This window comes from Ptychodera flava, chromosome 5, assembly GCF_041260155.1.
Source record: "Ptychodera flava strain L36383 chromosome 5, AS_Pfla_20210202, whole genome shotgun sequence".
In the NCBI taxonomy this organism is placed as follows: domain Eukaryota; kingdom Metazoa; phylum Hemichordata; class Enteropneusta; family Ptychoderidae; genus Ptychodera; species Ptychodera flava.
In genome coordinates this window covers 17,479,526-17,495,653 of record NC_091932.1, presented here as the reverse complement: position 1 = coordinate 17,495,653, position 16,128 = coordinate 17,479,526, and the positions used below count along the sequence as shown (strand labels likewise).

The 16,128-nt window shown below is 38.0% G+C and overlaps 1 protein-coding gene across 1 annotated transcript; it reads left to right on the top strand.

Annotated features, from left to right (window-relative positions):
* The first annotated feature begins 13,050 nt into the window (after nt 1-13,050).
* Nucleotides 13,051-15,708, top strand: LOC139132735 (histamine N-methyltransferase-like). Its single transcript, XM_070699003.1, has 3 exons — nt 13,051-13,268; nt 14,130-14,465; nt 15,440-15,708. The coding sequence occupies exons 1-3, from the start codon at nt 13,070-13,072 to the stop codon at nt 15,706-15,708; spliced, it is 804 nt and encodes a 267-aa protein (XP_070555104.1). The 5' UTR covers nt 13,051-13,069.
* The last annotated feature ends 420 nt before the right edge of the window (nt 15,709-16,128 follow it).

The following is a 16,128-nucleotide window of genomic DNA, read 5'->3' as shown; positions in this document are numbered from 1 at the left end:
TACGTAGTCAAGGTTTCCGCTTCTCCGTACATTTGCTCGAAGGTAGGTAAAATCAAACCCAAAGTTGATAAGTTACGTTACTGTCAAGCTTGGCATACAATTCAGGTGAATTTTGAGTGCCTTGAAAACGTAATGTGTAGGCAGTGTGCATTAGAAACTTCGATCCTTTGTGTGCATATAGCAAGAATGGGCACCGGCGTTGTAGTCAATCCCCGTGGCACCTCATGGCCTTGGAAGCTCAGTAATTGTCACAACATATGCTGCGATAAATTTAAATAAATGAAGGCATGTCAAACAAAATTTCGAGTTGCAAAAGCTATAGGGGTTCCCAGGCCCGGCCGACCTTATCCTGATGGGGTTTTTTGGCGAAATGATGAAATAGCGAAATGAAGATGAAAAAAATAAAGAAACTGAAAAATAAAAAGAGAAATAAATCAGACTAGCAGCAAATTGTATTGCCACTATTAAAAGAAGTAAATAACTCACACCACTCGTTCTCACCATTGTCCCCTGATAATCTTGTTACTGCGCCCCCCCCCCCCTGTGGCTAATTTGCCCTCCATGGCTTTACTCATGTCTGGTGGTACCTCCGATTTCGGAAGATGGAGCCTGAAATATGCCCCTGTACGAAAACACAAAGCGTCGGGAACTCTGTCGATGATGGGTCAGTTATGACACCATACATCGATCTCACACATTCAGAGTTTCTCAACAATAACTGACTCTCTCAATAATGAATCTGGCTTCCTTCTCCTCTTAGAGGGAAGATGACAATTATCAAAGGGGGAAGGGGGTACATAAGAGTAGGGTGACTAATTAAAGAACTCCACTTTAGTCCCGAAACATCATCATAGTCTATTTCAAATTTCATGAAGCTAGAAATTTTCTTTCCTATTAAAGTAAGGTTTGTGATGATTGGTTTGTGATAATATGAGTACCTGAAACAATTTTAGCTTGGTTGCCAAGAAAATAATGTTGGCCAACGCAATTTGCGTAATCCCAGATGGCCACCAAATAATCTCTTAAATTTAAATGTTCTTTCTTATGAAAATTTTAGTCTATTTGCATTCATATGGATACCTGAAACGATTTTAGCTTGGTTGCCAAAATGAATGCTTGGTAACTATCGTAATTTGCATAATCCCAGATGGCCGCCGAACTTTTGACCCATATGTCTTTGTATGACGTGTAATACCTCTCTATTGTATGGAAATCCGGTCACGACATGCGACCTGCGACTTCAAAACTGCGACCTGCGTCCTGCGAGTTTGAAACATGCGACCTGCGACTTCGGCATTTAGACCTAGATGTAACCTGTGACTTCACAACAGCGACCTGCGTCCTGCGTGTTTGTCAAACTGCGACCTGCGACTTCACAACTGCGATGTAATAAACATGATAAAGGGAAAGTGGCTTCACACATCAGCCATCTCGTCTTGTATGTGCTTTGGTGTGTTTAGTGTCTGAGTTGTGTTTTGGCTGTTAGTGTGAAAATTAACAAACGAGTCGTTAATTTTAAAATAAGCCATGGCGAGACGCGACGTCGCCAGGCGTAGCACAGGTCGATTAGGCATTATATTTGTGATGATTTTTCCTATTATTATCATAAAAAATAATTATGAATATTAATAAATTATTAATATGAATGTTACAGAATATTAAAACTTTTTTTACAAACCATGTCGTCTACTTTGTGTAAATGCTGTCTGGAAACTCCATTGTTGTGATAATTATGATTATTAATAAATTATGATTATGATTAATAAAATCATATTTTACACATTGTAATGTGCTTATGTGAACAACCCTCTGGAAACCCTTATATAGTTTCACAATGTATGCCAAATTATACAAGTGACACAATTGCCCAGGTTCAGTCTACGGCGAGAGTTACCATTGCCCAGGTTCAGTCTACGGCGAGAGTTACTACACAGTGTATATAAAGAGAAGGTAGCCAGCTCCACTCGACAGTAAACTGACATACCCATGAATTACCTCCGTTTTCTTCACTTCTGCATGTTGATTCTCAAAATTTCTCCCGGTGTTGGCAAGTCCATAAATCAGCCATCAAATCTACCCAGTTTTGACCACTTAGACGGAAAATTTGTGAAGTTTAAGGCTGCGAGAAGGTGTATATCGCCAACGAAATGATGCTGTCTTAGCAGAATCGACAGCATCCGGGATCTTTTAGGGCCGTTTGCGAAATTTGAATGTAGCCGCCAAGCGGGGCCGAGGGCGGAGCCATGATTTAACGTTATTAGATATGCTTCGGCCAATGAACGCTCGTGACCTTTTTAACACATGAAAATTACACTTACACTGTACGATTACTTCATAGTCTGTCCAAGGATGGAGGTGCCTCAACGGTCCAAGCTATGTATGTGTGATTACAAACGGATGACGGGTTGCAGATGCGTTCGTTTATGATAGATACCCGGTTGACCTTGTGAAAATATGTCAAGTTCAGAGACTTGGCGAGGAGACCTCAAAACAGCGTACGTACGTACAAACACGCAGTCACCTTCCAATTGAAGTGTGATTTTCAGAGATTTACAATGAAAATACAGACAGCGTTGACTGTCGTCTATTTTGCTGCCCAACAAAATATTAAAAACGCAGTCACGGACGTGTTTTATAGACAAAAGCACAGACAATGTACCTTGAAATCGATATCTTTTTTATTGAAAAGGCGTACGCGTGCTGGCGTTACGAGGACCTGTTACTTTTTTAAGGAATATGTTAGACAAATATATCCATGTCTTGCAAAAAATACTGAGAAAAAGTTACATTTTAATAATATTATCAATAGTTTTACAGTGGAATTTGATTGAGTGTCCGGTTTGCCTTGCAGAGCTCGACGAGTCTACATGTTGCTTATCATAAGAAAAGTAAACATTTGCAACAAATTGAGTCTTTGGTGTTAGATTACAGCGCGTTTCCCATACACTGTCTAGACTACAATCACGGCAGTCGTTTCAACATGCCACTCATGCACAACAAGCTTGACACTGCACTATAGCTATAGCACATCATCAAAGTTTTCTTTCAGCTATTTGTCTACTTTGATTTGGGAAATACAATTCCGACGAAACACACTGGCATATTTCGAGTGTCGGATCTATATCTCGAGGAAAGTCCTCAACATCAACACCGCGGACTGACTCTTGCTTCAGCAAGGTGAAGAAAATTTTGAAGGCAAAGAGATATCGCCGTCTCCTCCATGCTAACTTACCCGTTGCCGTGTATGATGCCGTCCGGGAAATTATATGCAAAAATGCAGTGAATTATTTCAGAAACACTGGGTGTGTTATTTAATGGCACAAAATGTCCTGTGTTGATTGAGGATTGCACTTCACGTGAAGCTCAGAGAAGTGTCGATGAAGAAAGTTTCATTTAACTGAGACAAATGAGAAAGCAAGAATAACTTTCATGCTGGAGTGTTAAGAATTTTCTGGTTGACAATATTCATCATTTTGTTGTGTCAAACTTGTTGATACAGTAGACTGTACTGGACTATACTGTATGCTGAAGGGACTGTAATTGTGATTGCTCACATCGAGAGGAGAAGAAAAGTTTTTTTTTGAAAAGAATTTACTTTTTTCTTCGTAAAGTTCCCAATTTAAAGTAAACACCTAAAAGAAAACCTTGGTGATGTGTATGTAGTGGAGTGTGATATATGCTGAAACGACTGCAGTGATTGTGACGAGACAGTGTATGGGAAACGTTAGCCGCACGCTGTAATCTAACACCAACCAAAGACAAAGACTCAATTTGTTGCAAATATGTACTTTTCTAATGAGAAGCAACATGTAGACTCGTAGTCTCGGTTACCCAGACTCCTCTGCGCTACCGGCGAGCTTCTCGCCGGTAGCGCAGAGGAGTCTGGGTAACCGAGACTAGTAGACTCGTCGAGCTCTGCAAGGCAAACCGACACTCGATCAAATTCCACTGCTGTAATTCATGGGTATGTCAGTTACTGTCGAGTGGAGCTGGCTACCTTCTCTTTATATACACTGTGTATAGTAACTCTCGCCGTAGACTGAACCTGGGCAATGGTAACTCTCGCCGTAGACTGAACCTGGGCAATTGTGTCACTTGTATAATTTGGCATACATTGTGAAACTATATAAGGGTTTCCAGAGGGTTGTTCACATAAGCACATTACAATGTGTAAAATATGATTTATTAATCATAATCATAATTTATTAATAATCATAATTATCACAACAATGGAGTTTCCAGACAGCATTTACACAAAGTAGACGACATGGTTTGTAAAAAAAGTTTTAATATTCTGTAACATTCATATTAATAATTTATTAATATTCATAATTATTTTTTATGATAATAATAGGAAAAATCATCACAAATATAATGCCTAATCGACCTGTGGGCGTAGTCGAGTGTGTCTTAGACAACCGTGACCCTTTGACCCCACGTTTCGAAACCAGTACGGTCTCTTCCTCAGTCGCCTATGTATATCTCTTTCTCATTTTTATATATTGTGTCTATGATGTTGATATTTTTTTTCTAGCAGGGTAAATAGAATATTATGTTTGGATCGTTTTGTGTATATTTGTTTCTTGCCCTGTTCCAAATGCCGTGGACTTTCGCCAGTATCAGTATATCGCTAATGTTTGGATTTTTTGACAATGCGATGATCGGTTGTTGTGGAAATATTTCATTCAGGGTATAGTGTTGTGACCTTGTGTATGTGTTCCCAGTTTTCGCACATTGCTGCTTTTTGTCAGGTGGCTTAACAAAAATATCGTTACACGGATGACAAAAGTGCCAAATTTGCTACAGACGTTCGCATATATATGTGGATCAAAATTAGCTATTGCTCCAAAAATTTGGGCTACTGGAAAGGCTCGATGACGTCATAAATTCAAAATGGCCGCCATTACAACCCTTAAAAATGGTAAAATACGTCTAATTCAGGCAGTTTTCAAGGTTTTCTTGAATAAACTGACACAAACATCCACATTACAAATACAACATACAATTGATGCAAAGCAATTATTATGATGACGTCATATGTTGACCTTGGTCCCTGAAAAAAAAGGTTCTATGTTTGTGATTTTGGTCTTTTGCTTCCTTTGTTTCAGAAGCCTTTTTCGTTTGTTGAATTTTCTGGGGGTTTTTTGTCTTAATGTGTGATGACAGACACATAGTTTTGTGCTACAGTAGTTCCCTTTTTGGAGGATGTGCTGGCCTAAAAAAGACCGTTTGGTCAGGGTTTTATGAACAAAGAGAAGACTTTTTGCTTTTGAAGCTAGCTTAGCTTACTGTTTTGCAGCTTTCGTGAATTTTACGAAAAGTGTCTTCCTTTGCCTTTCGTTTTTAGTCTCGTTTGCTGTTTGGGAACCAAAAACATAAAAAAGAACGTCAGGAAGAACATAAACAGAAATGGAAGGTTAAACAAGGACAAGGCCTGAGAAAGATTCTCAGATTCATCAACAATCTTACAAATCAAACCTTAACAAATGTTGCAATCAAAGCATTGAGCAAGGATCGATAGAGGAAATTCCATTCGCAACCCACATCAGAAAGAACATGACTCTAGCAGAAAAGACTGCCCCGAACAATCTGTCTAAAAACAAGCACATCTCAATAAAACTCATCGATAAAGGAAGACGCATATCAATTGTGAATAAGACAAATGACATTGAAGAAAGTTATAGACAGCTGCGAAATGTACTCTATTTCACTTGGCGACATTGACTATACAGTGGATGTTGTATATGAAATCATTTATCTGCGACAAGAAGATCATTGACGAGGTGATTTACAGTTTCCCTATTCCCATATGTAGAATAATTTGTACACCATGATTGTATCTCCTGCCAAAAATACACAAAACCAAAGCAGAAGGGACAATCATCACCCAACGTCTCAATAGAAATGGCTGCTCGAGCCTAATAAACCAAATGCCGGAATTTCTAGACTCTGTCATAAAACCAACCGTCCAAAGACGACTTACATATGTCAGGGACACAAATAACTTCATTAACTACTTAAAATCAATAAAAAAACAAGCAAACTCTATTCTGGTAACATTAGACGTGGTATCAATGTAGAAATACATGCCAAAAATGAAGCCATAAATGCAGCGATCATAGTGTTGGATTCTGAAACAATACCAGCCAACTGATATGACACAAACACCCACCAACAACGTACATGAAAGCCTTACTGTCGATTATTCTGAAACGCACCATATTTTAATTCAACTGAGAAAAATACAAATAAATCTACGGATGCAGCATGGGCTCAACATAAATAGCTGATATCACATACCATGAAACGGGGAAGTTATATTGAATCCCAATCCAGTCAAATATTTATATGGAAATTTAAAAGGTGACATTTTCATGATTTACAAAGGAATAGAACATCAACTTCTAACATGCAACTTGGGAATTCATAACATTCTATCGACAACATCTAATACCTTGACCTTGTGGTCTTCGAATGTCAGAGACGCAATCGAGAAAGATGGCTCGATTTTAAAACCCACACAAAACATCTGACGATATTTATCTGCCACCAACCTTCAAATGCTTCATTGAAGGTGAATTACTCCTGACAGATATGTTCGTACATGCAACAACAATATGGACTTCATAAAAAATGTCAATTTCTCAGCGCAAAACCTTCAACGAGATAACAAAAAGAAAGACATCGCTTGTATCAAAAAGAAGTTAGTGTAAAAGCTGGCCATTGTTTTTCCAGAAAACCTATAATAACGTATAAAAGGAAGAAAATCATACAAGATATCCTCCTATAAGCAAAATTCAAACACAAGGAGAGTACAAATGAACGGTCTGAACAAAACTTCACGCAACAATTAGACCACAACATAATGATCTTAGCATCTCTCTTTGATGAACAATGGCTACCATTAAACTGAGCATGTGGGAATGCAAAACCATTGAAGTGAATGAAGAAGGGACTCACTTTGGCCCGAAACGCCGCTAGGAGGAATCACCAACATAAAACCTTTTTTCTGGGACCAAGGTCACATTACGAGGGTCAAAGCACTATCGATTCGCTGGTTTCTCACAATGTTTCGCTTATCACGAAACCACATTGATCTACTCACTATACCGTATCACAAGCAAAGGTAGAACCACTGTGTGAAGTTGCCTTCATTTCCTTTATATCGAATCGATTTTTCAAACACAGACCATTGTTTGTTAATCAATAATTTCATAAAAGTTTTTTATCTATGTTGAACTTATTGGCTGAGTTTTGATACATTTATCTTTTTGAGTTATGGAAAATTAATACAAATTGTACATTACCTTTAAACTATCATTTTGTCACGTAAATGGGCTATTTTACCAAGCACAGTGAACTTCATAATCGTCCATTTTGTAACTTTCGGTTGCCATTTTGGTTTTATGACGTCATCTTAATAATTATTTTGCATCAATTATATGTTTTGCTGTAATTTGGGGTGTTAATTTCAGTTCAGGTGATAACATGCTGAAACAGACTTAATTAACAGTGTTTTAACATTTTATGGGCAATGTTACGGCGGACATTTGAAATTTGGTCGGCCATTTTGGCTTAATGACGTCATCATAATAATTAATTTGCATCAATTCAATGTTTTATTTATGATTGAGAATGTTTGTGTGAGTTTATTCAATAGAATATTGAAAACTGGCGGAATAAACCGTATTTTACCTTTTTAAGCAATATAATGGCGGCCATTTTGAATTTATGACGTCATCGGGCCTGTCCGCTGGCCCAAATTTTTGGAGCAATAGCTAATTTTGATCTACACACATATGTGAACCTCTGTAGCAAATTTGGCACTTTTGTCATTCTTGTAACGATCTTGCTGTTTTTTGTTGCTAAGCCACCTGACTATTTTATAGCTTGTGTTCTTATATATATTGTTGCTATACTTTTCGTGGTGAACACTAGTGTTTGTTGTTTCTTCGTTTGTTCGCTTGTTTTCTAGTTGCGTAATTCGTGCGGCGAACTGTGCTTGCGATGTGACTGGAAATTTCCTGTTGTTTAGCCACGTTCGATTAATCTTGCATTAAGGCTGGGTGGGGTGCATGGTCACCGAATTGAAGTAAAACAACTACAGAATACTTCTTTAGGCCTAAACTAAGTCATTTCGATCTGTGAAATAGCCACCACTTTAGGAAACAACATATATAACAACATGCTTGTTGAAGTAGGCCTAGGCCTATCAAACAAATTTTATTCATGAAAATCGGTGATCAGTTGAGCATTGTCCCTTTGAAACCGGACTTTGAAAGCAACCGAACAACACGTAGGCCAACACAGCTGTGTCATCGAAGCTCATCTCTCTCCTAAATGCCACCACTTTCACTGATATTACTTGTGAGTGCTTTTCATACTCTCAATAAATACCAAATAGGCCTAAAATCATGGATCAGGTCGTGATCTAGCAGGTCGCAGTTTCAAACTTTGCAGGTGGCAGCTAGGCCAGAGCACCCTGAAGTCGCAGGTTGCAGTTTGACAAACACGCAGGACGCAGGTCGCAGTTTTGAAGTCGCAGGTCGCATGTCGCATGTCGTGACCGGATTTCCATAGTATTGGGGTATTCAAAGCTATAGAAATCATTTCTGATGCCATTTTGTTACTCGAAGGTCAAATTCACGGGCTGAAGGTCGGGTCAAGGTTAAATTGGACTTTTGACTTGGCAACAACTGGAAACAAAACTTCATGAACGTTCATGATTCACTTTAGCTTTATATCGACATGTTATCACGGTTTATAAGCCTTCACACCACCAACGGCGAAACTGTGAAACAGCTATCTTTGGGTAACAGATAGCAATGTGACAGCTAAGGTTTAGCGGAGGATGTCAAGGTGCTTTATATTTAAGATGGCGTTCAAATCGATCTACTATTATTCTCAGTGACGATATTTGTTATTGACAATGTATCAAACATATATTAGGTGGTAATTAATTTATCTATTTTTCAGGTTCTTTATTTCTTCATTTCGCTATTTCGCCATTTCACCATTTCGCAATGTCGCTGAATAACATTAGCCTCGACGATTCACAATGTAGATGGGTTCCGTGACCGCTGAGTTGAGTAAGGGAGCCTGTAGTAATTACAGGGGGTGGGCCGGGGTAACTGGGGAAGCGTCACTTTTTAAAAACTGTCCAAGGGGGAGGGTGACGTTTTACAAACCTATCTTGGTGGGAGAGTCACCTTCAACAGAAGCTAATTTTACGACCAAACCTTCTATTGTCCATGTGGTATTTCCTGAATAGGAAACCGCCGACGAAACTCTTTTAAAAACATTCAGTCAACAAGTTTCACAAGGTGCAGAGGTATCCTACATCAAACACCTTGAAGAGTTAAAACTGATGGGACGGATAGCAAAGTGTATATCAATAACCAAGAATCAAATGTCTATAAATGCACAGAACTGTTGTTTTTATATTTTAAAAAAGTGTTCATAGTTCTCTCTCATAGACTACTATGTATAGTGAATCACATTTCGGTGAAATTCCAAAATCAATTTTTTGCACACACATGGACTTGTAACCACCCTAGTCTAATCAAGAAACATCAAGCATACATAAGCTTAAATACATAGTTTACCTAGTTTCGTATTTAAAAAAAATTGTTCATAGTTCTGTCATAGACTACTATGTGCAGTGAGTTAACATTTTCGATGAAATACAAAAATCCAATTACTTCTACACAAACGCACCTTTTTCTTCCCACTTCAAGCAAAGTACATTTAAATAATTTTATATTATGAGACATATTATACAGATATAGATCGTTTTGTGGGAGAAAATTATCGATAGTTTGCCTGATAGACTCCGTGTATATAGTGATATATTGTTGAATGAAGCATTATATCAGCCACGTCTTGCCTTCTTATAATTGAACAACATAAAATGACCATCCTGCAGATGTATGAAATATCATGTCCCTTCAAAAATGCTTGCTTGATGAATTGCGACCTTCCCTCCCAAAAGCCAGCCGCCCTGCTCCCTGTAATCAAACAAATTGTTATGTAAATTAATTAATACCGTTTCAGTTATTCCTGGAGAGAATACTGCAGTGGTTGAGGGATTGTCAAGTTTTAGAATGTCAGACATGGGAAAGGGTCACATAGGGTCACATTTCACAGTATAGGAGCGCGTGGAATTCCCCCGGCCCACCTCCTACTGTAATTACTGAAGTCTCCCTAAGGTCTTAGATCAAAATTTGCATGGTGACCCTCGCTTTTCATTCTTCATTTTAAAAGAGAATGGTTGAAACATGCCTGGAGAAAAGTTTGAACAAAAGTTGAAGTCTTTCGCTTTCGAGGCGCCTATAACTTAATATTTCATCGACCTACGGCAAAAATTGGCTCGATTATAAGCAATCATCAGTGCATACCAATGTTACACATTATGTTAAAAAAGGAGAAATGTTTGATATTTTGGAGACATAGAAGAAAGGTGCAAAAGTAGAAATGTTTTATTCGATGTCTTCCAGGAATTTATTAAGGTAGAATGCATGCGCCTCGAGCAAAGAAAAATATTCGGAATCTCAATTTTTTACAATTCTGGATCTTTCTGATCAGCAACTTGTGGAGCCTCTTTCGCTGTTTTCACAGTAAGAAAACTTTCACCGTCTTAGTGTTTTCGAAATCCAAAAGTTACTTTCTCCCAATATAGAGTTAACGTTGGGCTGACTGCAATTTTGAATTACAAATATCGTTGTATGTTAGGTAATTGTTTCTCTTGTACAAAACTTTGCACGGTGACCCCTGATTTTTATGCATGATCTGATGAGAGAATGGTTAAGAGTTTCGTTGAGAGACAAAAAAATAGGGCGAAAGTTTAAGTCTTTCACTATCGAGGTGCAAAGTACCTTAAAGTTTTATGTCAAGTACTTCGAACTGCATCAAACCTGTCGGCTTCATTTTCAACTTACTGACGCTTGTCAAATAATAAGTATACGCAGGAGTCTGTCATCTTGCCGTTCTCAATCAGGTGCTAGAATAATCTTTTTGAAAATAACGGGGCCAAATACTGGCAATAATTGCCTCGGATAGCTCAGCGATGAGGTCAATAAGAAATATTAATATATTACAAATATTACTGAGATCATGGTAATACTGTAACATTAAACCCTAAAAGTTGTGGAAGCTACTTAGGGATGTCCCTGGTTTGATGACAAATTCAGTTTTGACAAAATTTTAGATTTTGAGATTTTTGACTTCATATGATATTTTTACCGAACATTCATTAAAACTTTTCATCTTATAAAAACCGTTGCTTTTATTATCCGATATCATTTTATACGAGTGTTTTCGTGTATAACGTCTGGATGGCATTGGTTCAAAGTTATACGATTCCTCGAAAATTACCAGTGTATGGTGACGTCAAACAAAGAAGAATACATTTAGATTGTGCAATTATAACATGAATAACCTTTATACTTGTTGTTTGGCGTGGTGACATAAAACACTTAAGCATAAACACGATTGGAACTGATTTTAGAGAATTTGATCTTCACATTGTTCAAATTTCTCAAAATTGTTTGGTGCGTCATAGATAATGTTGCAATATTACAATATACTCATAAAAAAAGCAAGTGCGTGACTTAAAAAGAAAAGTAGATGAGCTTACATCTACAGATTAAACCGGCATTAATTCATTATCCAATTATCCCAAATTAGTTCAAATCGTGTTCATATTGCAAAACATGTCGCGATCTGTGTTTTTGTTTACAGGGATTACTTTATTTATTGAGCAAAACTCAGGAGATATGCAAATAAAGTAAAACAGAGAACTTCATTCTGAAGTCCGATCAAGTTCAAAAATTTTGATACACCGTTTGCCACCTTTACCAATCAGACCTACAGATTCAGAAACGTGAACTTCTTAATCATTTTCTCACGCTGTCCCGACGCCAAAGCAAGTAGGGCATCGGAAAGCACGACATGCAGAGGATCGTACTAGTTATTGCATGTATCTAATGTATAAAGAACACTTTAGAAAACATTCGCCAAGAAGATGCAAACACAAAATTAAGGCCGAGTGTTTGTTGTTATACTAGAGGTATCATGGCTTTCAAAATGATCCCGAACTTTCTATCTTAATTGGGGAACCAGAAGAGGCCCATTCGATTGCACGCAGCCGAGCTCATTGTTTGTCAGGAATACGGCTTCCGCAATCGCTGTTTATGTTCACCAGTGCCAACTCGTCAATGTTTGCATCTTGAAAACCTGGAATATTATTCACATTTTGCTGTGCCACATACCCCAACATGTTGTCTGCAAACTTCAGTCTCTTGACGGAAAAAGAGAGATGTTTTCCATTGTCAACATAGTTCACAGCGTTCAGGTTTTAATGTAGTGTCCTTCGTCCAATGACGTCACGTTTTGTGCTTTCTTCGTCGCTTTTCTGAAGACCATACAGTTAAAGTGTCGACTTTATTTACCTAATTGAACAAAGCTGAGTTATTGCATGGTACGATGACTAGAGTAACAAATTACCAACAGTTTACCAATATTTGAAATTCAAAATGGCCGCCGTCCCTGCGTTAACTTTTATGGAGAAAAATAAAATTTTCCATTTTCGAAAAGACTTTGAAAAGTTTTCTTCTGACTGATCGGAATAGAAATGATAAAATTTGAAAGCCCGAATACCGGTAACCGAGGCGCTTCTACCTTAATTGAACGTTTGGACAGCTTATTCCTGAAGGACTAAAAGTGTTGACAAGACTAATCCGTTTTCACTCAAACTGCAGTTTTGAAATTGCGAAAGGTTTACTCGGTTCCGATGCATTTGCGATCGTGGGAGGAGTAATACAGTTCCGAGTCTATCATAAATCGTCAGCAAATTGATGATGAGACCAGTAAGAATAATTAAATTATTTCTCGGAATCGCTTCTTCTACTTTAGCTGTTGGTTTTTCTTTTAATTACACCAAATATATACTTCTGCACTGCAATTTATTTCTGTGCTTTCAGAGCATTTTTGTTGGTTACATTTTGAGGAGCTGTTTGTTTCCTTCTGGGCGCATGAGGATATGCTCCAAAATTGGTTCAGTCAACACTGCATGTATATGTGTAAAATGTCGAAAGAGATGAAAAACTTGTACCACAATACGGAAGAATATTTCAATAGATTACGTATCTTCAAGAAGTACATGAGCTATTGTCCAAAGGAAGACCAGCAGACAAGCGTGTACGAAACGTTTGAAAATTTAAAGTTAAAAAGAGATTCGCTCAGGGTACTGGCTGTCGGAGCAGGCGATGGTATGTACAGTGAACTGCATTTTTTAGTGTGTGTCCGCAGTATTGCATCATATGTTGACACTTGTAAGTTTCATAAATATAATAATCTCTATGAATGTAATAAAACTGTAATTGTAATAACATCAACCACAAACGTAATAAAACAGTCAACCAAAAATGTAACAACACCCAACCATAAACTTAGACACACAAATGAACCAGAAGTATAAAGAAGGACAAAAAGAAATAAACCTACATCCGAATGAATATTTTGTTAACCGATATCGTAAGTAAATAATAAGCCCTGGAATACTACTACCGTGGCGTTTATTTTATACTTAAACGCGGTATTTTCGTCTGTTTCAACTGTATTCTGCATGTGTATTGGTAATTTATTCTGTATTACTAGCCACAAATTAACAACACAAAGACGCAATGACTCATTCAATGTACATATACCAACAGATTAGAGTGGTTACAGATGAAAACCAAAAGTAATAGGCAAAAAGCGCATACGTACATACCTACCTATCTGCTTGCCTGCCTGCCTGCATGCATGCATGCTTTCATGCATACACACACATATATACGTACATACGTACTCACACGCATTCATACATACATACATACATACATACATACATACATACATACATACATACATACATATATACATACATAAACAGACAAGCCAACAAACAGATATATAGCCCGACAGACAGAGCGACCTACCCACCCACCTTCCTACATTTACATATTTCCATGCATGCGTACTACAATGCACGAGGACGTGGCGTTTGTTTCTTGTTTACTGGTCATAATGATCATACTGTGAAAACTTTACTTATTCAGTTTCTCTTATGTTTATATCCATACACTCAGGCAGCTCTGATGTACCAATTATTGACATTTTGCACAGTAAGCAATGCCATATCAACTACATCGTAGTAGAACCTATCATGGCCGAAGTGGAGAAATTCAAATCGTTGGTTGCATCGAAACAGGAGCAAGGGCAATGGGCAAGAGTCAGGTTTGAGTTCCATCAAACTACCATCGAAAGTTATCTCGAAGAATCACAGACGAGGGTAGCTGAGGACAACTTCGACATCATACTGGCTATACACTCTGCGTACAACATGTCAGACCCAGAAGGTGTTTTCGCTGGTCTTTATGAGCGCCTTCAAAAAGGAGGGCTGCTGCTTAACACCATCACTGCTGGTATGTAACTGTTTAAAATGCTGAATGTGGTCTTTCTACGGCCGATTCACAATTACTGTCTTTGGAAAAATGATCAAGTAGCCATACATTTTGTAGACTACTGAACGAAATGTTTTCGGTTTAATGTTGAGCCAAATCTACCCTGGCTAAATAGTTGCTGAAATACGCATGCCTATAGGTTGTAAGATAAAAGCCTCGCGGATGGCACAGGGCATATTTTATTAGGTCGTGATTGAAATCACATTAAATCGATCGATCTGTAGACTGTGTGATCTTTCGTACAGATGCAGTATCAATTTTACAAACGACATCACGAGATAGCCGTGGGCATTGCTCATTGACTATCATTATACTATAGAAATAACGGGCGACGCGCTGACCATTAACGTTTATTTGTGGGCAAGGCCGGCGAGAGGAAAGTCAAAAATTAATGGGCGAGGCTTGCCGAGCCCGTTAATTTGGCTTTCCTCTCGCCCGCGCCCACAAATAAACGTTAATGGTCAGCGCGGAGTCTGTTATTTCCATTATATTATCAACGAACACCGAAAAACCGTCAAAATTTACGAAAATTTCCCGTGCGAACGACAGCGGAGCCCCACAACCTGACAGAGAGTAGTGCTATAAATATTTTGTAAAGCCGGAGATTTTTTTGAAAAAAGCGTCTAAACTTGGTCCACAAATGCTCCATTTTATTTTGTGGTTGATTATGAATTTTGTACAAATCACAATTTTCGTTTTGGCTGTAAAGTTACCGTGTTTACGATATTATTCATATTCACGGGCATGAAAACAAACCATTACTGTGTATTTGTGGGCAGTCACGTGGTTCAGCTCGACCAATCAAAACGCGATGGACAGGGCATGGTAATATAATCCGATTATAACAGTTACCTATGGACGGCTTAGAAAATCAAGCTTACATTTGTAATTAGGAACGTAAAAATTATCAAAAGTCATGTTTCTTGTCAATTAAGGTCCCCTTGAAAAGCTGTATGCCAAGATAAAAGAGAGACATCCAGAATCACGCCAGTGTGTAGGATCAGCCTGGCTTCGAAGAATGATACAACGCAGACTTCCTGACATCGAAATTAACACCACCTATAAAAAGATCGCCTTATTAGCCGACGAATGTTTCAAAGAAGAATCTCAAGAAGGAAATATGTTGCTGGATTTTCTGACGCAAACTCTTGATTTTCGAAAAGCGTTTCTGAGAGAGTACTTAGTGACTTCATGGCACTCATGAGGGAAGAATGCTGTTACGAGAAAGACGGCAAATTATTTCTCCACAAAGATGAGGAAGATATTGTATCTTTAAAAGTAATCTCATCAGTAATCCGATTTCGTATTTTGCTACGTTTTGCTACTACTCCTTACAGTTCATGTTTCAGAAATACAGAAACTGCAAAATACATAGTTCAGTGCATGGAAATCCTAACATGTTTATACATAGTGGGGGAGAGATGTGGAGATGACTGAACGATGCTAAGCAGAACACAAAAGAATATTTTTGATCTGACGGGAATTAACGATAGTTTCTGAACATTATTCTCTAATGAGCGCTATGATATAAAGTTAATGTAACATTATTGTTTAGTGCAGTACGTAGGTTACATAACTCATAAGTAAATCCAATGTTAGTAATATACAAGAGGTACATAGCTTT